The following is a 23,746-nucleotide window of genomic DNA, read 5'->3' on the forward strand; positions in this document are numbered from 1 at the left end:
TTCACACGTCATACTTGACTAACAGTACAGCAATGCTAGAAAGCGGAAGAGGAAAGTCTTAACAAAGGTCTTTTAAAACGTATAAAAAAAGGTACATGACATTAGATAAAGACGTCATGTAATTTCCTACAATTCATTCAAGTACACCAACATATGTAAGCAAAATTTCTACGAATCAGCTTAATCCAGTTATGTACGACTTCCAATTCGAAATATAAACGTTATGAAATCATGACGTGAATGCCAATCATTATATGAATAAATAATTATTGTCATTCTACATAAGGAATGCTTTAATTGTTGTAAAATTTATTCTTTTTTTGAATTGTCCCTAAGGTTTTCAAGGAATCTCTGGAAATAATTAATTTGACTTTTTTTAAAATAAATATCAAGAAACAATATATTATTACGCTGAACTGATACTTCTATTCTTTAAATATTATAATCTTTGTATTCATAATGGCATAACAACTTTCGATATTTCGATTACGATTTGACATTAGCTATAATTCAAAAGCTTCAATATTACAGGATGATTGAAATAAAACAAAAATTAGTCATTACCGAATATTAAGGAACTTTATTTGATAAATAACAGACAATTTTTCTTTATTCAATATTCGCAAATAGCAATAATTGTTTTTTTTTTCAGTCAAACATTTAATTACTAGTCGAAACAGTGCGAATAATATTTTGATATGAATCGGTTAATACATTTAGTCCCAAACGTGCTTTAATTTAGAAGATATGAATTGTAAATATTTGGTAAAGACAATTATAATCAATTTAAGTTGATATAGAAATATTAGTCATTAGAAATATTTTTGTATATTTTGTATTTAAACATGAGTAATAGAAAATATGAATACATTTCTTAGTACTATCATAAAGAATCACAAAATTCAACGTTCACAATTACTGACAGCATAAAGGATAGACCAATAAGAATTAGACTGTAATTTATAATTATAAATATAGCTAAAACATTTATTTAATTTTTCTAACCTAATATAATCTGGATATATCATTAAAACATTTGGCTAAGTGTATTGCGTTTCCTTGAAAAATAATTATAATTTTGTATGATAATGATTTATTTGAATTTTTAGAGGTTATTGTTAAATAAAACAATTTATTTACAAAGCGTAAAATAATCTAACTATAAAATATTTTGTACAAATTTTGGCAATTGCAAATATTAAAAATAAATTCTCGTCGTTTGTTCTAACTACACAAAATATAAAATAATATAAAAATATGAAGAAATTTATTTAAGTTAGTTAACTAAATGCATATTAATGTACATGTGAAAATTACAATGAACAATGAAAACGATTCAAAAAGGGTTATTAATTAATTATTAATATCTAATATATTAAAATTACACCCTAAAGAGTATGGATTAATAAATTCATATTATGTATTATTATTTCAAAAGATCTTTTTTTCGAATTTATTAGTTAAATGTTAATTTATTATGATAAATTTGAAGCTTTAAAGAGGTGCCAAATAAAGAGGTTCTTGTGCGTAAAACATTCCAACCCTGCGTTTTTATATTCTAAACTTAGGACTGAATAATAATTAATAAATTATATTTATGTTTTTAAATGTCGAATATAATAATATTTAAAATATTTATTTTCAAGGTATGTACAATAAAACAGTTAACATACACAACCTCTGTAAATGCCAGCCTAAAATCAAATCACTCAGTCATAAGTACTTGAGGTGCTTTAATTGACTTAATTAAATAACTAATAGAAATAGGAATGGAAAATTACTCAATAGCTGCTCTTTAATGTACTAATCCATAGAATTGTATAACTTTAATGTTAATCGCCTAACTAGCAAAAGCTGGACCATCAAAGACCAATAATAAGTCAGATGGAGATATATTTATTGAAAATATTAAAGGCGCTATATGAAGCGATCATAATAATGTTATATTTGTTGATAAAAAATTTTTATATAGTGTAAATGATTTATTTATTGGTAAGATTAAGCTTGTTTGGTATATGGTTAGTGGTGTGAAAACGTGAAGACCGACGTCATGGCTGCGCCGCGACTCTGTTCCGGCGAGCAGATTCGCGGGAAGCGTTGTGGACTTCAGCCGTGCGAAGTGTGATACCGAAAATGTCCTCATGATAACGATTTTCCTCCTAACGAAGTATTGAAAATATATAAATTACATCATAAACCGGAAATTATTAGACTATATTAATTATTGTCCATTAAAAACACAATGTGTATTCGTTTAATGATTTGCATAATTAAAGAAAAATAATTAGGCATTGAATTGAATATATTTAAACTAATTATGTAATACTATACTGACCTTCAAGAGGAACATAAAGTTTTGCACTTGCTCATCAGTCATACTTCCATGCTTCTTTATGATACCTTTTAATTTTTGGTGTACGTCTTCAGCCATTTTGCAATCACCGCATACATAAAAGTGTGCTCCTCTGTTGATTAATAAATCATGAATTTCAGCCCCTTCTTGCTCAGCTAACTCTTGAACATACATCTGTTAAACAAAACAACATGTTAATATACACATTTTATAATACATATTATGTTGTTCGTAATTACACCTTCAAACAAACCTTCGGAATATTTTTCTCTCTCGATAGAGCTAGAAATACTTTCGAGAGTACGCCTTCTTTAAGAGCCTGTTCTTTTTCTTCTCGATACAAGTCCATTGTTTGTGTTCGACAACCAAAGAACAACCAAACGGGGCCAATGTTAGACCGAGAACGAGTGTTTTGTAACGCCTTGCGATGATGCCAAAATCCTCTAAATGGTGCAATACCTGTTCCTGGGCCTATCAAAATAAGAGGCACGGACAAGTCATGCGGTAGATGAAAATTTGGGGCACTGGAAAGAAAAAAATAATGTTAATATTAGCCTCGAATGATAAAATCAAGTATAATTTCTACTTTTCACTTGATTTCATTCATCTCTGATAAAAACAAATCAAACAAAATAATGAAGCGTTTACCTTCGAATGAATAGATAAACTTCATCCCCAGCCTTACGATCCATAAGATAATTTGAGCAAACACCATAGTGGACAGGACCTTCGCCATCTGTTTAAACATGACATCATTCTGTAGAGACACTTTTAAGTAATTTACAAAATAAATGTAAGATGGAAACGATAAGTTTATAACATAACTAATATTGTTTAACTGATTTCCATATAAATATATTATAATGTCTTATATTAATATCGAAGGACTCTTCCCAGTTTACTTTAAATATATTTATTGTGAACTATATAATCATAAAAAAATGTAATGATGTTTATTTTCACACCTTGAGTTCTGTATGTAACGACTGCGACAGTAAGGTGTAATCGTTTCGGGTGAGCAATTGGTGATGATGAAATTGAATAAAATCTCGGCTGCAAGGGCGAGAGGATTGCGGCAAGTAAAGATGCACAAGGTTTTGCGGATTTAAATTGATCCAAAACTTCTGGTAGAGTTGGAAAATTGTAATGGCGCCAATCTTCGTATGCTGCCGGGTCCTAGAGTTTATTACAAATTGTTGAAAACACGTATTGTATTTTAAGTAAAACAAACATTTATATACGAAACGTCGTTTTTACCGTGGCGAGTGTATTCAGAAGTTTCTTTTCGTCTTCATTGTCGCAAGTTTTGGCCAAATATTGCAAAAGAATAGTTGTTGGTGGAGTTGTTATGTCCAAAAATCTTGTGAACAAATCACGTACACTAACAACTGGTAGTTTTTCATGAGGCTCCCAAGATTTCACCGGACCTAAACATTTTTTTTTATTTTATAATTTAATTCTTATATTATTATAAAACAATAAATATTTACTATAAATAACAATTTATGGAATGTGATATATTCAGCTTTATCGACAAATCAAATACATTTACAAATGCACTTAAACTATTACAAACAACAATTCATTTAATATTTGCTCACCGCTTGATGTATGGGTCTCTTTCATAAGTTGCAATTGCAACGGCTCATCGTAATTATCAATGTCCTTCAAACGAGCTAACAAGCTATCAACTAATTCTTTACGATTACACGCCATTATACCAACATGGTCACCGGGATCGTAATTAATTTCACCCTGAAATAAATCATGATAAATAATACTTATTTAGTATCTATTTTTATTATTTGAGCATTTTATAAGATTTTAAGCGGTACCTTAGGTTCCATATCAATGAATATGGTGGATCGCTCAGCACTCAAATCACCCAAATCTTTGTTAGCCTTGACAACGCATGTCACTAACTGTCTATTGACCGCTGTTTGTAAAGCGTTCAAAAGAACTGGTGGCTTACAGGTAGGAAGAGAAAATCGTACTGTTTCCTCACTCAGAGCGACTGTTCCTAGAGCTCGTTTAGCTTCTTGTAAGGTTTCATCATCATCCAAACAGAAAGTTTCGCATGCAACCTAAACAAGAAAAATATTTTGTAGTGCTTACGTCATATTGTATGATAACAGAGATTAGGATTATCATATTTCTGAAAAGGTTATGACGAGGGATAGAGGTACTCAAAAATAAGATTTATAAGCAGTCACTGATAAAGCTATCTCGCTACGGATCTATTACGAAATAAAAATGATAAACACAACAAAGTGACACGTATGACGAGACTGATTAATAAAACTAACATTCTTTTTGGACTGTGTAGAATCAATAGCGTACGTTCTTTTCTTAAAAATGAACTAGAATATACTGGACCACAAAAAACCCACTATAATTAAAAAGCAAAAAACGTTTGCAATTAGAGTATTAAAACATAGACGCCGGATATTACATCGAGAACAATGGCTATAACGATGGTTAGCTTGGCCTTGGTCTTGATGGTTTCATACCACATACCAAAATTCGTTGTGTTAAGATTAAAACTATTACATATAAACTACGTATTAACGATAACCACTTGATAGAGGACTCATCTAATAAAACAAATATTATATTAACAAACAAATATATGCCACTTAGTCATTATCATATGCAAATATTACAAAACCATTCCCGTACTTTATAATGAACCTCAGAGTGATAAAATCTTGTGCCTATTGACCTTAATAAAATTCGATGTTCAAACTTCAAATAACTCACGTTGAAGACGCTGGATGCCCATTTTCTAAACGCTTGATCTTGACCACACATTTCATCTCCCGTGGCGACATCGTGGATCCTTTCACCGCCCAAGTCACCAAGCAGACGGTCGATATATTTCCCAAAGTTGCAGAAGTTTGGGTAGGCACTGGAGCCGAGAGCGAATACAGCGAAACGGACGTTGCTCAATGGACCGAAGTTATCTATTGATGTCGCATCAGTTGCGCTTCCTATATTTATTGTTTTATTATTATTGCCTATTTATCAGAGTTATAAAAATATTATATATAAAATAAATATAGTTTTTAGTTGTTGAGTTTATTTTGATCACGTGATTTTTAAAACTTTTAACTTACATATATTTCAAAGTAATTTTTGATTCTTAAGTCATATCGAAGTTAAATTCATATGCATGTCTATTATAATTCAACAATTACGTAAATAAACACTATTTTAATAAATGTTATTATGTTAAACGATTGAATTTTATTAATACAAAAGTAAATATATGCAAATGTATATGTAAAACGTATGTATTTCAATCTAATCATACCTTTCAAAGACTCGAGCCGACTGAGCTGCTTTGGATTACTAGCGGCATATCTTTGAAGTTCGATTTGACTATTTGCTTTGATGAACGATTTCGGCGTCAGCATTTGAGAGGCTCTAAAAATATGTCCCATGATAAATACTTAAGTACGGTCATCAAGTTATTTTCATATCTATGTTTATTTTAAATTGGCATATACCAACTTGGAAAAAGGTAACCGTTTTTTTTTATAGCCAATTAAATATTACATAGAATTGGGTACAATAGTTGATCTAGTCTGAACTTGAGGTCGCAAAATTTAATATCCGTATTTTTTTGAGATAAAAAGTTGGCTCAGAGTAACAGCTTTTAAATTTCCCAATGTTTGGCATTTTCCCATGTTAAGAAGACGTCCAATTTCTCCATACCTTTACTACGCTGCTCCACAGATGTTTGATAGTATATTATGTAAATATACAAAAATTTTATTTAACAACTTCCCAAATTTAAATCAGATTTCTTAGGTTACGTTCGATTTATGATATCCACTGAACTATTTCGGGTTGTAATAAATATATCGAGAAGGCTAAATTATAAGTTTATATTTATTTCCAATAACTGACATTGATTCCAAACTTACCCTGTACTTTCTTCACCAACTTGATCCGCATAAATCAGCTCACAAAGATGTTCTCCAAAAGCCTGTTACACGTGTTTTATTTAAAAAAAAAAACTGAATATACTTCATTGTATTCAAATATGTAAACAAATTGTCTAACAATAAATCGTAATGCAAATTCCGCTTTAGATACTATGAATTAATATATCTCGATAGATTGGTTAAATTACATTAAATTCTATGCATATTAATAACAGATTGCTTTTAACGATAACAACGCAAATTACAAACGCTTTGTTTATCGTTTCATTTGTTCTGGTGTACATTGAAAAGTATCTTGATTACTATAACTTTTGCTATTACATTAAAGCTGTTACGCTTTTGTTCAAATAATTGGGCTCAACATTATAAAGAGAACATACAATATAACATTTTGTGAAATTCACCAGCTTAAATGCGTTTAGCTACTAATGAACGATAATAGAATGGAATAGTAAATATCGATCTAACTTTCCCACGTTATATCAATGCTGTCTTGCCTGTTTCGAGGATAAAAAAACACGTATATAGATAGTATATTACAAATACAATTGTTTGCAAATTATTCCTACTAGTATTAGTTTTCGTAAATGCGTCGTTTTTACGATTTATTTCCGTATCGTTGTATTTTATCTTTAAGCAATAATTAGCACACCTCACATAAATTCAGGGATTCACCACAAATTAAGTTCAGGATCCATAAATACTCGACGTGGATAGGGTAGAAAATTTATGAATCAGGTTTTATGCCGTTTTTGTTGTAAGCTTTCAAAGGTATTTAAAAATAGTTAAATAAAAATTCAATTTCAAACCATCTGCGTCTATTTATAAGATTTCAACCCACGACACGTATCGTTATTAAATTTACTCTCTTGAATATGATGATGCTAAATATTAAAAGATTATAGTTAATGAGATAGTGAATGATAATAAATACACTTACAACGCCATTTTCTGGTGGATCGCCGTTTCCGAAAGTGGACGTCACTACCAGTAAAAGCGCTTCATGCTCTATAGAGGTGATGTCGTAATCAATCATGCAATGAACCTGGAAAATATATTCTAGTGAAATTCCAGTAAACCAGATGACGTCACAGTTTCGTTTTCTAAAATTGTTCTTCTGATTACTGTCATAGATTGAAATGAAAACAATAAATACATTTGTAATTTTGTGGATAATGACATCTAAGACTTTCTTGAAATTATTATTTACGATATACTTTTAATCTGTTTGAACACATAGTTCAATATTATATTTAGTTATCATAAATAGTTCAGTAATCACACTGTGAACAATCTTTAAAATTGCTTGTTCATCCTTAGCAGAAAAGCGTCAGCAATTTATCATTTGATCGATCATTTATCAGGAATCTAATTCGTTTTAAAGTGAATTTTGAAAATAAAATTAAACGTCTTGATGAGCACATAATTTACTTTGCAAAATAGGTTGTGCCACTCGCGGAATAACTGTAAAAAACAAACTAAGCGTTCGTAAATACCTGGGCGTTAAAAGCATGTCCAAATATGACTCCTAATTCCTTCGCATACTGCTCAGACTTTCCAGTCTCGGTAGCATACAGAACGGTTGCTTTAATCCTCTTAGAGAGCGCTCGACCAAAGAGTTTGGATGTGAATTTCACTGCGCGCGCAATCTGTTTGAAGTGGAACTTTCTATTTATGGGCCTCTTGCCTGTGATCGGCTTTGACTTCTGCCATTGATGAGTCTTCCACGCCGGTTCCTGGAATTATTTGTGTGTGAGGAAAGAATCTAATACTATGGAAATGCTTTCTTACTCCTAAGTAGATACTCGTAATAAGTATTTTAGTCCAGTAGTATTTTAGTACCAATAGTATATTATTAATAGGCATATATCATGTGAATATATTCATTATCGTTACACCAAAATATTTGTTATATACAAAGAAAGAACACATTATCAAATTTAGGTATATAAATAGCATTAAGGTATTAGTTTATCGATAAGACTTTCAAATTATGCTATTTTTTTCGATTTCAAAAACTATATCATGACTTTATAAATAATTTTGTATGTAAAAAGAACTGTTAATTTTTATTTTATTAATTTATGATGGAAAGATTAAGCATTGCGTTTATACGTAAATTCAAATAACCTGATATTCATAAGCAGGTCGTAAGTAGTAGAGCGCCATCTCTTGATGAAATACCGGAGTGATGGATGAGGACATCGGTGGCACGATCCATATCCAGTCCGCTGGACAGCCGGACCTAGTAAATATTTTCAAAATAAAATATACTGAAAACATTGATTTATTTTAGTAAGTAACGTATGTGTTAAGAAACTATAGGCCGTACTTATAAACGTTCCTTTGCGGATGTTTTGTTAAACACTTATTTCTCTCTTTCTGTCATTATCCATTTGTCTTTAAAAAGAAGAATACACAGTATTGTTTAACTAATCATACACTAAAAACGTTTTTAATTAAGGCCTATTATTCTACCAAATATGATTTTCTTAAACATAGACCAAATAGTAAATAGGTGATTTCGGGCATTCAACGATCATCTAGGAGTAAAAACGCCATGCGTAATTACTAACAGATTTGTAGATAATATTCAGTAGTAAAACAGGAATAATATAAAAAAATAATAAAAAATCATTACAATGTCAATTGAATCAAAGTCAGAGAAGAGATAGTTAAGGTTGTAGAGTGATGCCGGTTACATGGGGAGCGGCTTCTCGTCTCAGAAATATTTTTGAAGACAACGTTACGCTTAAAAACAAGCTAGTAATAAAAACAATCAGAGTTGGAAGTACTACGTGTAGGACGTAGACCATAAATAAGCCGATAATGCGTCAACATGTTTTTGTGCCGATGATTTTTAATTAATTTACCGCCTTTTCGTACTCAACTGTTCCATTTTTAAAAACGAATTAGATGAGTTCATTCAAAATAACAACGATATTGCTAAATTCGAAATTAACGATTATCTAATCCATTACATAGCTACATCGAAACAATAAACATCCAAAAGTCTAATTCATCAACCTAGATAATACGTGCGAACCAGACACAAACAGTCACACGTTTTGTTATTGCACATGTGGCAAAACAATCAAACAATCACAAGGTTCGTGTGATGACAGCTTAATGGTCGCAAGTCATCGTCTGCAGATCGGCTAGTAATAACTATGCCACAGGTTTACTCCGTTTCGAGTGTAAATATTTTGATTTTTGTATTTATGTCGATCCGCTATTTAGACAAATTTGAACGTAATTTAATTTAATGGCGTAACATACTATTTCTGTGACAATGAAATCGATAATTAAAAATTAAAACATATAAGCATAATTTATATACGGATATCTATTATCTGCCATTTTGGTTTCTCATTGGATAAGAATGATTTGACTCCAATCTGATATAAATACATACCGAAGCCTGTTTTCATTGTCCAAGTGCTTGATAAAACTTTCAGAAGCGGTGTGATGGTCGACAATCGTCGCATTATGCTGCTGGAAGCTATGAAGAACAGCCACGTTTACTTCCACCAGCGCTTTGTCCTTCCATAAGGTAACTGGAGTTCTGGTGTCCAAGCCCATCTTCTGAGCAACTTTCTGTTCGAAGTAAAAGATAATTCAGTAACTTAAAATATAAAGATAATATGTATATATCCATATTATGTAGTTAACTGATTCAATTTAATTTCGTACAATTTTTTTGCTTATATTAGTCTAAAATAAAAGAACTGCATATTATAACGACTATATTATATACGATTGCGATTTTTTTGTCGATAAAAGAACACTTCATACTTTGAGAAGAACCATTTGTAAGCAAATAAGAAAAATACGGACATAGCAAAACTAAGCCACTAGTTGTCATTCTATTTTTAAAATTACCTCCAACATATTCAGTCGGTTAGTGTCACAAAAATTTCTACATCCAATTTCGGTGCTCATGTACCAGCCGTTGAATGCGTTTGCAGTAAACTCGATGCCTCCACAGTCAAAGCGCATGCTAGACACAGCCGGTAAGGCATACCAGCGGAGTTGGAGCTCTTCGAACCAGTCTTGCCTGTTTTTGGATTTTTATGTAATTATTGTAAATCAAATAAATATACATTTTTTTTTAAATATATAATAATTATTTATACTTAATAATATTGTTTAGCGGGTGCTTATTTAAACATTGATTTCTCTTTTTGTCACCATTAATTTCACTTTTGAAAGAAGGAGACAGCATTTACTAATAAACATCTAAAAACATTTAAAGATAAAATCGTATATAATTATATTAATATTTAATACTATTATACACTTTCTAAATATTTTACTAACAGGATTAAATATTATAAATTCAATAGCTTAATTACTAATTCATCGCTGTTTAAAAAAAATAGACTGTTGTGATTGATTACAAGGATTTATTTTAATTTATACGTGTAACAAACACTTAATCACAAGTCTATCACCTTCTTTACAAGACATTACAGCCAGTTAACATTATCAATACCGAAGCATTATTGAATGAGCTCGGATTTATTGGCCATAAACACAGATTGGAGATCACTGGACAACACTTTTACGATAAGCAATCTGCTCTGTATGGACGCTATTCGCCTATTTGCGGGCCTTTACAAAGCACAATATGCATTCTCCGAGTTTTTTATGTCGGCATAAATCTGAGATGAAAAACGATAATAACGACATGTATCGTCTAAGCACTATTGTACCGAAAAATACTAGTTTAATCTGGTTATGGTTGTTAGAAATCAAAATCAAAATTTACTTTATTTTATTACGTCGTACGATACTTTACGGTCATACGAACACTTTTTAATAATTTTACATTGAATGAAAAGCTGTCACCGATTCGGAATGAAGAAATGTGAGTAGCTGACACATTTTTTGATTAATATAATTTCGAGTATGGTTATTGGTGAGACTAAAGTTGTATAACATAATATAGAAGCTTCAAACCAATTAAGAGTAATGTACTTTCGCTATAAATAAATAAAAAAATACAAAATAAGTGATCTAAAAACACATACGTAGGATGCGTCATGTGAATTTCCATGACGAGTTCTCTTGGAATCTCGAAGTAGTCAGGATCTTTTCCATTCGCAGACAGGACAAGAGGAAGTATGTCCCATGCAGTATGTGGAGGTTTCCATCCCAGTTTTAAGCAAAGCTGTTTAATTTAATTATAAGGCATTTTAAGTGATAAAAAACGACTCAATTATTTCAAAATATTAGTGATGTGACTTTAGCCTTGTAATTTATTTACAGCTTACCTCAGTAAACTCGCAATGCATTGGATCACCCAAAACAGTTCCATCAGGCTGTTTGTATCCAGCATAGCTGATCAATTGACTGTTCCATATCCTATAGTCGTGTTTTCCATCTGTGCGCTGAGGAAAGACGGTAATTGCCGACCTAAGGGTGAAATCACAAATGCTTAATTAAATAAATGATACTGAATTACATCCTGACTCTATTTAAGATATGTCAACCTGACCTGATATTTCCTTTATTGGTGCTGTACTTTATATGATTGCAAAGAGCTTCAAACATTCCACTAGTAGTTGTCACTTGACGGCAATCGAAAACCTGAGCGGAAAAAATACGTATAGGTAAAATGAACGCTAGCCTTTATATCTTACAAAATATACAAAGTTCTCTTTTAATCAAAATAGTAATTTTAAGAGAAAGTTACTTAATGTCAAGATAAATATAACTAAAGTAATATAATTATAATTACTAAAGACAAAATATATATTACTAACGATATTATTAAAATCTTTATTGGTGAATAAAATTATTGCAATAATTTTAATCCAAATAGTAACTTTTATAGTAACTACCAGAACAAAATAATAATTGGTAGATTTCGGTACGTGAGCTGCTTAAAATGTGAGTTCATCTGAGACTGGACACGAATTCATATTTTTAGTAAATATGAATTCGTGTCCAGTCGTACACGATATATCTTTCTGTAAAGAATGTTACTAAGAATACACCTAAAGCTCACAAAGAAAAATTATACAAAGCACAAAGTCTTCGCTAGAGAGAAAAAGGATATTTCTATAATAATACAATGCGGTGAAACATAAAAGGGGCACAAAGTCATAAAGCATTTGAAATTGTAAACGTGTGATTAAGTCAGTAAGATCGTTTTACTATTCCGTTTTCTTGCACTAATATTGAGTAGTGTTACACAGAGAAAAACTGCCTGTTATTTTATATATATTACTTTGTTCGTACAGGCTTCGAATTAGAAATCTCAAATACATTTATAACAAAACGAGTTACTCGGGTCTATTTAAATCAGAAAAGATGTATGTATCAATCAAGTTGATGAGTTTAACATACGTAGCAAATAAAACTAAAATTCAGAATTTAAATTGAATCCAGTTGAAAAGAAAACAACACGGTGTCCTCATTCACTTTATAAAATTTCGGCAACCGCGTACGAACCGAGTCTCCGTGCAGATTAACCCAAGCAATCTATTTAAGCAATGTAATTACGAAATGTACTCGCGAACATCAGAGAGACTTAAAAGTGGTCCCGCTAATTCCGATCTAAATCCCACTCATTCCACTTCAGCCGATGGGAGCTGAATGAAGGCAAACGAATAAATTATTCGTAATGTCGTTACGTCGGCTGCGACTCAATCAAGCGAACTAATTAGAAAAATATTGAGATTCAGCTACCTTTTTAGTGGTTGTAGTCTACGGTTTTTAATCGTTTCTTAACTTGATATTAATGTATTCTTAAAAATAACAGTATAAACTTATAAGTGTCCTAATGCTGGACATAATTTTCCAGTCTTGTTAAGAAAATACTTGGAGCTAATTCATGGTGTACATCACATTGTGTACATATAAATTTATTCTAAAGGTGTGCAGATTATTCACGATATCTTCCTTTACCGCTGAAATGGATTTTAAAATTGGATTCGAATTTATTTATCGTCTAATTGATGACTACACTTTTTTTTGCAACGTATAGTTTCAAGTCTCAAAGAAATTTTGATTTAACCGGTATTGAAATTTGATGTATAGGAAATTATTTAGGCGTCCTAAAATTCTGAGCCGAGATAGCGTTGTGGCTGGAAGACGTGACTCTTAATCGAAAGTTGCCGGTTCAAATCCCAGCAAGATACATAGATTTTTCATTCGCTTAATTTTTTATATTTTTCATCACGTGGTTAACGAAAATAACACGTGAACAAATTTGCATATGTTACTTGTACTTACAGTTACTTAACTTTTACTACTTTTTTTCTAGAAATGATGCCTTTAAAAAGTATAAAATGTGACCAAATAGAATTATCATGATTACTGTAATAAAAACCAGATAACCTATTGTGTGCGTAATTACACTCGAAAAAAGTAATTCTACAAGTTCTTCGTTTACGACCTTTAAGTACATAAAGTATGTTCTTTAATATGTTGCATAATGTTACAAAAAAAAGTTTTATAAGATTGGTTTAAAATCATATTATTTTAATAACATCATTTTTATAACTGTTTTCATTTAAATTAGTTATAGAACCGTGGTTTAGAGTTTTGTATTTGGAGCATATTATAAATCAAAGATTTGTAAGATAATAATAATTAAATGTCAAAACGATGTAATGTGAAACAAAATTAACATTTTTGACTGCATTCGATATTCGAATCACGTAAAATATTATAAACAAATTAAACATTACACATCACGAAATACGTGTAGGATTTTACTAATATGTCGTTGTCCTAATGTTCTTCGGGTATAACTAATCCGTCTTAATATTAACTTTAGAACCTTAGACTCTATCGTGTAAAAAATAAGATAGAAAATTAAATAGCTCATCGAAGTTACAAGTAATCGTTCTGTAACGTCATTTGCTACGTGGTGACATAATATTATAACATGCTGGAATAAACAGACAAGTACCATGACTAATTACTTACATTTTGTAAGATGTCGTCTGGCTATCTATGTAACTCTAGTCTATCATTGTTTGTTAAACTATTGTCCAAATACGCAACATTTTATTCTGACGTCTTAATATAACTCACGCACTAATCAGCTTAAAATCTAAATTTTAATCTATTTTTTTAAGTAATATTTAAAACGATCGACTTTTTCGAAGATTACGATTACAAACCATTAACAAACTTTGCGGATACCCTTTTCTGACTATAAAATTACATAGGTATGTATTAATTAAAAACAAGTAAGTAAACTATTATATTTTATTCTGCATAAAAATCAAAGAATGTTAATAGTAGGCTGTTTTTTCATTTATATAATCTTTTATGAGCCTGCCTTATTGCCTTATTTATCAATGTTCATAAAACATGAGATTTAATTTTTGTCATTTGCAAAACATTTCATTTCAAAAACATTTTGTTTAGAATAGTTATAGATATGACGTATTTATCTACACGTTCTCTAAGTTGCCGAACAGTATCCATTAACGTCACCGATCTGTCAAACATAAGGCAGGTAATCATTGTGTATTTAAAACATACATCTTTAATCCAAATTTAACGCGTGTGAAATCGAGAAACTCAGTTAGTAAGATTTAAAAACAATATTATAAGGCTCAGTCGTTTCGATCTATATATAGTATTAAGTATTAACATTTTTCGTATATATATTTAATGAAACGGGTCTGTGGTGCATTTCTTAACTGAAACACACGAAGTATGTTAATCGAAAGCGCTTTTGAGCGAAATTGAGTTTAGAACTTCGAAACTTTGTATCAACGGTGTTTTAACACCATGGAAGCGTAACAATTTTTTAGTTAACTAAGATAGTTCAACACTGAAAACAAACAAGTAATTGCCCATGTTTTTGTATAGGCGCTGGAAATGAGAAATTTTCTCATTAGACTCGGTAAATTCGTTTAGTTTCTCCGTGTTAACAGTTATACTCAGACAGCGTAACAAGAATCGACGTAATTGATTTTATCCTTGCTTTTAACTTAGTAAAAGTAAGTTCATTTGTTTCGTTAGTTTAAATGATTTTTACTTTTTTACGATCGAATTAGCTACTTGATTAAAATCACTTTCACCCTTAGACAAAGGCTTTCTAGATAAGTATAAACCACATCTAACACCAACTATACACCGTCAAATATTTGTTCTAAGATATAATGTACCTTATAATTACTCTGGCTCGCTCATCCTTGAAACCGAAAGAAGGGGAATGAGTGATGAGTGGCGAGATGGGCAGTCTCACAACGAAGTATAATTAATAAAGTAATTTCCTAAGCCTCATAAATACGATAACTTTCGTAACAAATCTTATACATTATCACAGCAAAAAACAGATTATTATTGTTTATTTAGCGGTAATTCAAACAACTAAACTGTATAACTATATTTGAGTAACAAAACCTAATACACAAAAAGTATATTAAATAAGAGTAACATTAGAATCAGACGTTTCTGATTGTAATATCCAATCTTCACGTGACTTCTTGATTACATATTTTTACATCAAACACCAGGATTGAAACCAATATTTGGAGTGTGATTAAAGAATTGTAATACGTACTTGTAATTTGGACCACTGTATTCTGCCAATACACCGGCTAGCGTTTCTCCAAGCTAATTTGGCTCCAAATACTAATTCCGTTGTAGTCAGCTGATAGGTGCCTGTCTTTGCTACTTCCTCTTGAACGGTCTTCCAGCGAGCCTCATGGGCAACAGTGTTAGCCCTATTGAAACATAATGTATTATGTTAATAAAAAAATTTGTTTCGATGTATAATTTGGATCAGAAAAAGACGAAAACACCGAACAATATGTTGTACCGGGCTCTATATTTATTGATTTATAATATTTACCGATTTTCCCGGCCAATTTAAAAGACTTAAAGCAAAATAATATAAAATATAATATTAAATAAATATTACATATATTATGAAGCTGAGTAGGTTGTATGCTTAGCGCGATCTCTAGAACTGTCAATCATCTTTTTGCATTTGACAGTCAATGTATTGAGGGATGGAGGCACGGAGGTTATGTAGCTTCATGCTATGATTCTAAGGTGTGGCGTATTTACAAACTGCATGAATTGAACATGTATAATATAAATATTATGCGGATGAAATAGCCGCCCGTACATAAAAACATCATATTTTTGACTATAAATAGAGCGTTTTACAAAGTCCATAAATTAGAATGACGTCATATAATAAATCTTTTCACATAAATATTGTAATTTCAATGTTTTTCAGCGCAGATTCGTTTCTAAGGACTGCATATGATAACTATTAGAGTTTCCGGCAGCTGTTCCATACAGTTTTATGGCTTAAATTATACTGTTGACTATGTTTTTCAAGTGTAAAGCAATACTCATACTTGCAATCAAATAATATGCTTTTAAATTTGTAATTAGTTAGCTGAATTTACATTTATCTTAAATCGAGATTGCAGTATAATTTTTTGTAAATGGATTAAATTCAAAAAATATTTTTCGTATTTTGATTAGTTGTTAATGCCACAAAAATTACGCTTGGCGGATCATGAATTTTAGGAAATAATGTTTATTTACGCATATTTTTATGCACTTGCATTGGTATATAATATCTCGTATGCTTTACCGTCCATGAGATTGAACACCGTTGTCGAAACTCGGTCCAAAAGATCATCATCAATAGGTTTATCACATACATTTAAGTATATAATGAAACATACCTTCGTATAGACGCAAAGTATTGACCGAGAAAATCCTTGGCATCATTGAGAACTTCCTCCGAACTCCTCGGCACGTCCCCGCGTCCAGGGATCGCCATCAAACTGCCCAGACATGCCTTCTCGTTGCATAGCGTTGGCTGTTGACAAATTTAAATTTATGAAATATATTTTTTACTACTGATAATTTAAAGTAAATGTCAAAGGGACTTTGACATGATGCCATACATACATTTACAAAATCTTTGACGATTTTTCGTTTATCCAAATTTATTAAAATGGCTTTAAAATAAACCAATATGATAAGCTTTTGTATTTCAATTTATAATATAGAATAGGTTTTTATACGGTTGAATTAAATAATCATCCATATACAAAACACATCTTATAAGTATATAACAAAATAATAACATTATTTACTAAAGTAACGTGTCTGATTGAATCGGACAACTCAAGATAGATTTGAATCTCGTTTGCGCGGCAAATAGTAAATTTATCTCCCTCCTGGGAACTCCTTTAAATTATACCTTTCGAATAGCAAGTCAGTTGTTACTAAATTATTTGAAATTCCCACTGTTGCTCCCACGATACAACTATGGTCAAGTGTATGTTAGATATATATTAAAATCATAGGTTTCTCAATGACGCTTATCTATTCTAGTCTTCAGTCAGATGATATATATATATATATATATATATATATATATATTATTGATATAGGTATGCAAACTGGCAAATGGGCCACGTGATTGTACGTTGACCACTGCCCGTTGACGTTTGGCGGTTGAATGTGTGATGTGCGAGTGGTACCTACCCAGACGGAGTTGCACAAAGGCCTACCACCAAATATAATAATTTAAAAAAAACCATAACTTCAAAAAAAATAAACCATGACTTGATATATAACATGAATTACTAAGTTAAAATTTATTTTATTTGAATTTATTGAGTTATTTTATATGAATTTATTGAGCTATTTTATAAATTAATTACACTCTTTTTTAGTTTTTAAATAAACAGTAACAATATTCCTTATCACATTCCTATCTTAATGAATACTTGAAGTAAGATATAAAAAAGCACTTGCTTTTATTTAAACACGTTTTTATGAGTATGGTACGTTGAAAAAGGGGTCAATAGTGTTTGGTAATAAAATATTTCTATAACAGTAAGACATATAGTTATAAACATATAAAACAGTCATTGTTACAAAATAATAAAAATAATCATTTTCATCTTCGAATTACAATATATTGTAATACTAAGATAGATTACGAGTAAATCGGTGAACTATCAGAACCCTACTCTACCTAACATGGTGTCATTGAATTGGTCTTACTTGCATTATGAATGGTATGGGGAAAAGGGGCTATATCCTTTGATAGGGTTCAAGCTTGTTTAATACTATACTTTATCGTATTCGGTTCAGTGGTTTAGCCGTGAAAGCGTAAAAAATAGTAATTTTCGCATTTATAATATTAATATAGATTTAAAAAAAAATTATAGTAAACATATTTCGAATTTCCATTTCATACTAAGTTTGTGATAAATGGTTGTCTCGTTGTTTAGTAGCTGTCTACAGATTTTGGGTTCACATCCTAAATTGGGTTAATAAAAGTCATCGAGAATAATTAAATATAAACACATTGTAAGTAGCCTAAAGTTTAAAATAAACATTATTATATATAACAGCAGAAAATTAGTGTTAGCATTATTATAAGGCACTATTAAATCCTTACTGAAATCAATGAATTTGCAAACACGTTGTCACAGGTATAGAAAAGGACATCACCCCCTCACACAGGGGCGAAACCACGGTCTACGGGGAAAGCAGAAGTAAATAAATTCGTTAGGCCTAGCCCTGGTCTGTCTGCGTTCGCTTAATTTTGCCGTCCCATTTGACTACGGGACGGGAGATTAAAGTGCACCTGCATTTAAGAACACTTGTGCATTATAATATATCCTGCCACTTAACAAGACTTTGACGTTAGCCGCCATGACCGAAATTTGGTAAGGAGATAAACTGTGTGATATGTCGTATATATTTGAAAAATATTATAAAATTGTCAATAATTGGTTATATCTTCGTCTCTTTCTAATATAATGTATTAAAAAACGATTTAAATATCTATATAAATCCATTAAGGGTTTACACGTAGTTATATTATTAAAATATATTTATACCTAAGAAAACACAATCTTTATCTGACTTGTATAAACCCTTTTATATATTATAACTATCTATAAATATGAAATTTAAGAATATAATTCGTATTATTCGTTTTTCTTTAATTTACGTTTCTCGATAGCTTAAGAAATAAACTCGCATATTAACCACATAGTCGGGACTATTCTGTGGCGCTGTCTACAGCAGCTTACAGAGGGGTATTCACGAGTGAGTGTACTGACATTCAAATTTAAACACTGTTTTAAGGCAGTAATATTTTTTTTAGAGCGTAAAGTTGGGATAAGTAATGCCTATATTCGAGCGCCTAGCCCCCCGGATCGAGAAGGTAGCGGGTGCTATGCACAAAGTGCTGCCTAATCTCGAGGGACCGAGGGAGGAAGTTCGCCGTCTCTATGCCGGTGTCGTGCGATCGATGGCCCTCTACAGGGCAGCCGTTTGGTCTCACAGACTATCGGGCGTCCGCCGATGCAGGACTAAGATCCAAAGTTCGCAGTGGAGAGTGGCCATCCGCATAGTGCGGGGATATCGCACGATATCCTACGAGGCGGCAACCGTCCTAGCGCGCTTTCCGCCCTTGGATATTCTGGCGGATATGGATGCGAGGGTCTACCAACAGACCCGCATCCTCCGCCAGAACAGTGAAAGCGCGCCCACTTCGAGTGCGCTCGAGGCGTTGAAGCAGCAAGAACACCGGAGGGCTCTTGCGACGTGGCGCGACCGTCTCTGTGAAGCCTGGATGAGGCGAAAGCGGCGAGTCACCTTCCGACTTACGCAGGTAATGACCGGTCACGGTTGTTTTGCAGAATACCTGTGTAAGATCGGACGCGAATCGACGGCGATGTGTCACCACTGTGGCGTGGACCGGGACACCGCTCAGCATACGTTGGAAGTGTGCCCCGCGTGGAGTGCGGAGAGGGAGATCCTGGTCCGTGAAGTCGGACAAGACCTGTCCCTGTGAGCAATCGTGTCGGCGATGCTTCGCAGGGAATCGGCGTGGAGGGCCGTAGCCTCCTTCTGTGAGACCGTCATAGTTCAGAAGGAGACGGTGGAGCGGGAACGGGAAAGGGCCGATCCTGCTCGGCGGAGACGACGACGGCGTCGTCTCGGCCCTCCCATAGCCCAGACGCCCGGGGCTTAAAAGAAAGGGTGTAACCCTGGGGCCGTGAATGCGTGAGGTGGGGGCCTCACGTGTTCTATTTCAGACGGCCCTGTGGAGGACGGCAGCCGTGATGGCCTCGCGCTGCCGTACGCACGCGAGGAGTGCGGGGGGGGGGGGTGAAATTCGCCCCCTGATGAGAGCTCCGCCGAGCCACGAGTGAAGCAAAGCACGGGAGAGGCCGCGGATGCGTTATATCAACACGATCCCGCAGCCTCTCCGATCCGTGCTGAGGACAGCCATCGCAGTGATTTTAGTGGGTAAGAATCCCACATAAGCCGGTTTCACCCCCATAGGACCCGGGTACCTTTCTGAAGGTTTCCACTGCGAGAAAAAAAAAAAGTAATGCCTATATGGTTTACAAGTTGCCTTTTGTTTGCATTCAGACAAAGAGTTTGTGCTATGAGAAATAATAATAATTTCCTGGGACATTATTTACACATAGCCATACTATGCAGAGCTTGTACTATGAAAACCGAACAACTGATTTACATATACTACTTTTCTTTTGTAAATACATACTTATATAGACAGTTGCACCCAGACTTAGGACAAACAGACATGTTCATGCACACAAATGTCTGACCAGGGTGGGAATCGAACCCACAACAGCCCGTCAAATATTTTACTGTTTGGTATTAAGGTTGATTATTGGTATACAAGTCTTGAACTAATTCGATCAAAATAAAAACGTAAAATAATTACTATGCAAACTACTTAGTTAAAACATTATTTATATATTTAATTAAAATTATTACTTCATTACATAGATAAGACGTCGATTGTCTGAGAATAAATTATTTTCCTATCAGTTCTAATTTATTATAAGCATTTTAATTTCTTAAAACATTTTGACTGTGTAGTTAAGAGTTATTGCCAACGATATTTTGAAAAATATATATATGCAAACCCTTTACACATTCAGATACATCGTAAAAAGAATATACCCAAACTACACAAGAGTAAGGCGTACAGAAAAGCCTTTGCAATTTTTCTGAAATATTCTAGCTATATATATATATATATATATATATATATATATATATATATATATATATATATCTTGTACAATTATTTGGTTTTTAATAATTAATAAAATTAAGCTGGTTATTGACACGACAGCATTTGGTTCGGTACGTGAAAACTATAAAGTGATAAAAATTAATATTGCGTTTCAAAAATATTGAGGTGTAACGAAGTTTGAATCCATTTTTGATCTTTAAATTGCACCAAGTTTAAATCACGTACTTTTCTAAAAACATATTGTATGTATAAACGTCCTTATTATTTCAGCATTCATAGATAAATCAACTTAAAACAGAAGAGAAGATAAATATAATTTAACATCCGACTTATGTGAAGTTACTCAAGACAAAACAGACCATTTCATATCAGCCGAAAGACGTCCACTGCTGGATAAAGGCCTCCCCCAAGGATTTAACAGACCATTTAGAAAAGCTTAAAGACTAAAAAAACTACTGCAAATATTGCAACTCTACTACACTTTTTTCCTAAATCATCTATTCACACCAATAGAGATAGAAAGTCATCTTAAATAGAAATAACCAGAACCAAGCCATAATTTTAATATATTTAAAAATAACAGCATTCTCCATCGGCTGTTCTAAGTTTAAACTTAGGTAAAGTTTAAATATCCTTATGATTACAGCTAAATACTGACTACTGAAAATTTGCTTCAAAACAAACATCATTAACCATATACCTGGTAATTTATTTACGTTTATTACGAAGTTATGTTTAGTCTTCATCCTAAATATTACTGCGAAATATTGAATAAATAATTACTGTTGAAACTTATCGGCACGTTCGTGCAATATTTTAGAAAAATCATGTGCAGAGAAAATGATGGTTTGTTTACTATAATTTTACAGCTACTCTATATAAGTTATCTAGTAAATAATTAGACGGTCTTAATTGCTATTAAAGACAGACATCGACAGGAAAACACCGTGAGGAAACCTGCATGTGTCTAATTTCACTGAAATTCCGCGACATGTGTATTTTACCAACCCGCATTGGAGCAGCGTGGTAGAATAAGCTCCAAACATTCTCTTCAAAAAGAGGAGAGGAGGCCTTTAGTCCAGCAGTGGGACATTCACAGGCTGTTACGAACTACGATCTACTGACATCTGACTATTCAGATTATATCAGAATATGAATGAATATCTATCTATGACTGTAAATAATACTTAAAAATAAAATTTTAAAGTACTTTTATATTTACAAGCATTTCAGATTTTAAAAGATAATTTGGACCAAAAAATATATGACCCTTAAGACCTTAGACTTAAGCAAAATACTTGAACGTGGTTATTAAAATTTGTTAAATACATTAAAGAAACCAGTTCTTAAGTAAACTAAATGACGTACAGTGTCTTATAGTATATTTATCATAACTCAGTCTCATTAAATGGTTTTACCCTTTAATGTTTAAAATTTTCAATTTTACTTTCATTTTTGCATATTTTTTTTCGTTTCTTAACATTTTTAAATGAGGGTATTTTCACTCACCACTCTAGGACACGTTGTACCATAGAGTCTATCATATAAATATTCACTGGACTCATGATTTTTCAATACTTTTGGTCTAATAACTTGACGGGGTTGCTTCTTATCAAGCTTCAGGATTTGAACTTTAACTTCATCCTCTTCCAACTCTTGATCGTTAACATTATTGACTTCGGCCAAAGCGAGATGGTCGATGGGACACGTCTTGACCTCATTCGTCAAACCAGCAATAAGATCTTCATCATTCGTAATCACTTCCAAAGTATTATTGATAACCGTTTCAGAATTTTGTATAACACCGGGAGCCATTTTGTCAGTTTCGACAAGCACTGTCCGATAAAAGTTTGTTGCAAGTTAAGAATTTTGAAATAATTAGTAATGAGGCGCAGGCGCATGCGCGGCGCACTAATCACAAATAGGTGTTACCGTTGTATTTATAACAGTTTTATCGTCTGTGACAAACTCCACACTAGTTTGTTTTTAATATTTGCAAACAAAGATTCGTATGTTGACTTGATTAATTGCGTTACAAGCGAAAAATGCGGCATCTTTGTATTTATAAAGAAATCATTATATTATGAAATTTTATTTTGTATTTAGTTTTTATTTACTTTCAACTTTCGGTTCATTCACGACCAACCCATAGAAAATATAATAAGTTGGAGCTTTGGGGTAAATTTAAATCTGAAAATATAGTACGTATTTCTTTGACGACTTGAAAAATATATATTGTAATTATTACGTTATTAAATCTAAAATATCTTTAAGTATCTACATTTTAAATTAATAAATAAAAAAAGTAAACAGTGATTAAGAATGTAGTCATATATACCGGTTGCTAAATTAAATAAACGCATGAAAATTCTATTATACTTACAATAAAAATAAGTTCTA

At 32.2% G+C, this 23,746-nt stretch overlaps 1 protein-coding gene across 1 annotated transcript; it reads right to left on the reverse strand.

The window, feature by feature from the left end:
* Positions 1 to 1,017: 1,017 nt before the first annotated feature.
* Positions 1,018 to 23,246, reverse strand: LOC126769944 (nitric oxide synthase-like protein). Its single transcript, XM_050488975.1, has 22 exons — positions 22,856 to 23,246; positions 16,983 to 17,119; positions 15,839 to 16,001; positions 11,804 to 11,895; positions 11,580 to 11,721; positions 11,337 to 11,476; positions 10,186 to 10,360; positions 9,719 to 9,900; positions 8,434 to 8,548; positions 7,800 to 8,039; positions 7,244 to 7,348; positions 6,283 to 6,344; positions 5,667 to 5,779; positions 5,114 to 5,343; positions 4,189 to 4,437; positions 3,955 to 4,108; positions 3,611 to 3,780; positions 3,319 to 3,529; positions 3,002 to 3,089; positions 2,607 to 2,877; positions 2,336 to 2,527; positions 1,018 to 2,159 (listed from the first exon to the last, which is right to left on the reverse strand). The coding sequence occupies exons 1-22, from the start codon at positions 23,159 to 23,161 to the stop codon at positions 2,049 to 2,051; spliced, it is 3,648 nt and encodes a 1,215-aa protein (XP_050344932.1). The 5' UTR covers positions 23,162 to 23,246; the 3' UTR covers positions 1,018 to 2,048.
* Positions 23,247 to 23,746: the final 500 nt, after the last annotated feature.

This window comes from Nymphalis io, chromosome 8 (assembly GCF_905147045.1).
Source record: "Nymphalis io chromosome 8, ilAglIoxx1.1, whole genome shotgun sequence".
Lineage (NCBI taxonomy): Eukaryota > Metazoa > Arthropoda > Insecta > Lepidoptera > Nymphalidae > Nymphalis > Nymphalis io.

What these genes read in the sequence shown, in the direction of transcription:
- LOC126769944 (XM_050488975.1), bottom strand. Translation starts at nt 23,161, where the DNA reads ATGGCTCCCGGTGTTATACAAAATTCTGAAACGGTTATCAATAATACT. An exon ending in GACAATGAAAACAGGCTTCG is followed by an intron (nt 8,549 to 9,718) that starts GTATGTATTTAT and finishes AATATTTACTAG; the next exon opens with GTCCGGCTGTCCAGCGGACT. An exon ending in AGAGACCCATACATCAAGCG is followed by an intron (nt 3,781 to 3,954) that starts GTGAGCAAATAT and finishes AAAAATGTTTAG; the next exon opens with GTCCGGTGAAATCTTGGGAG.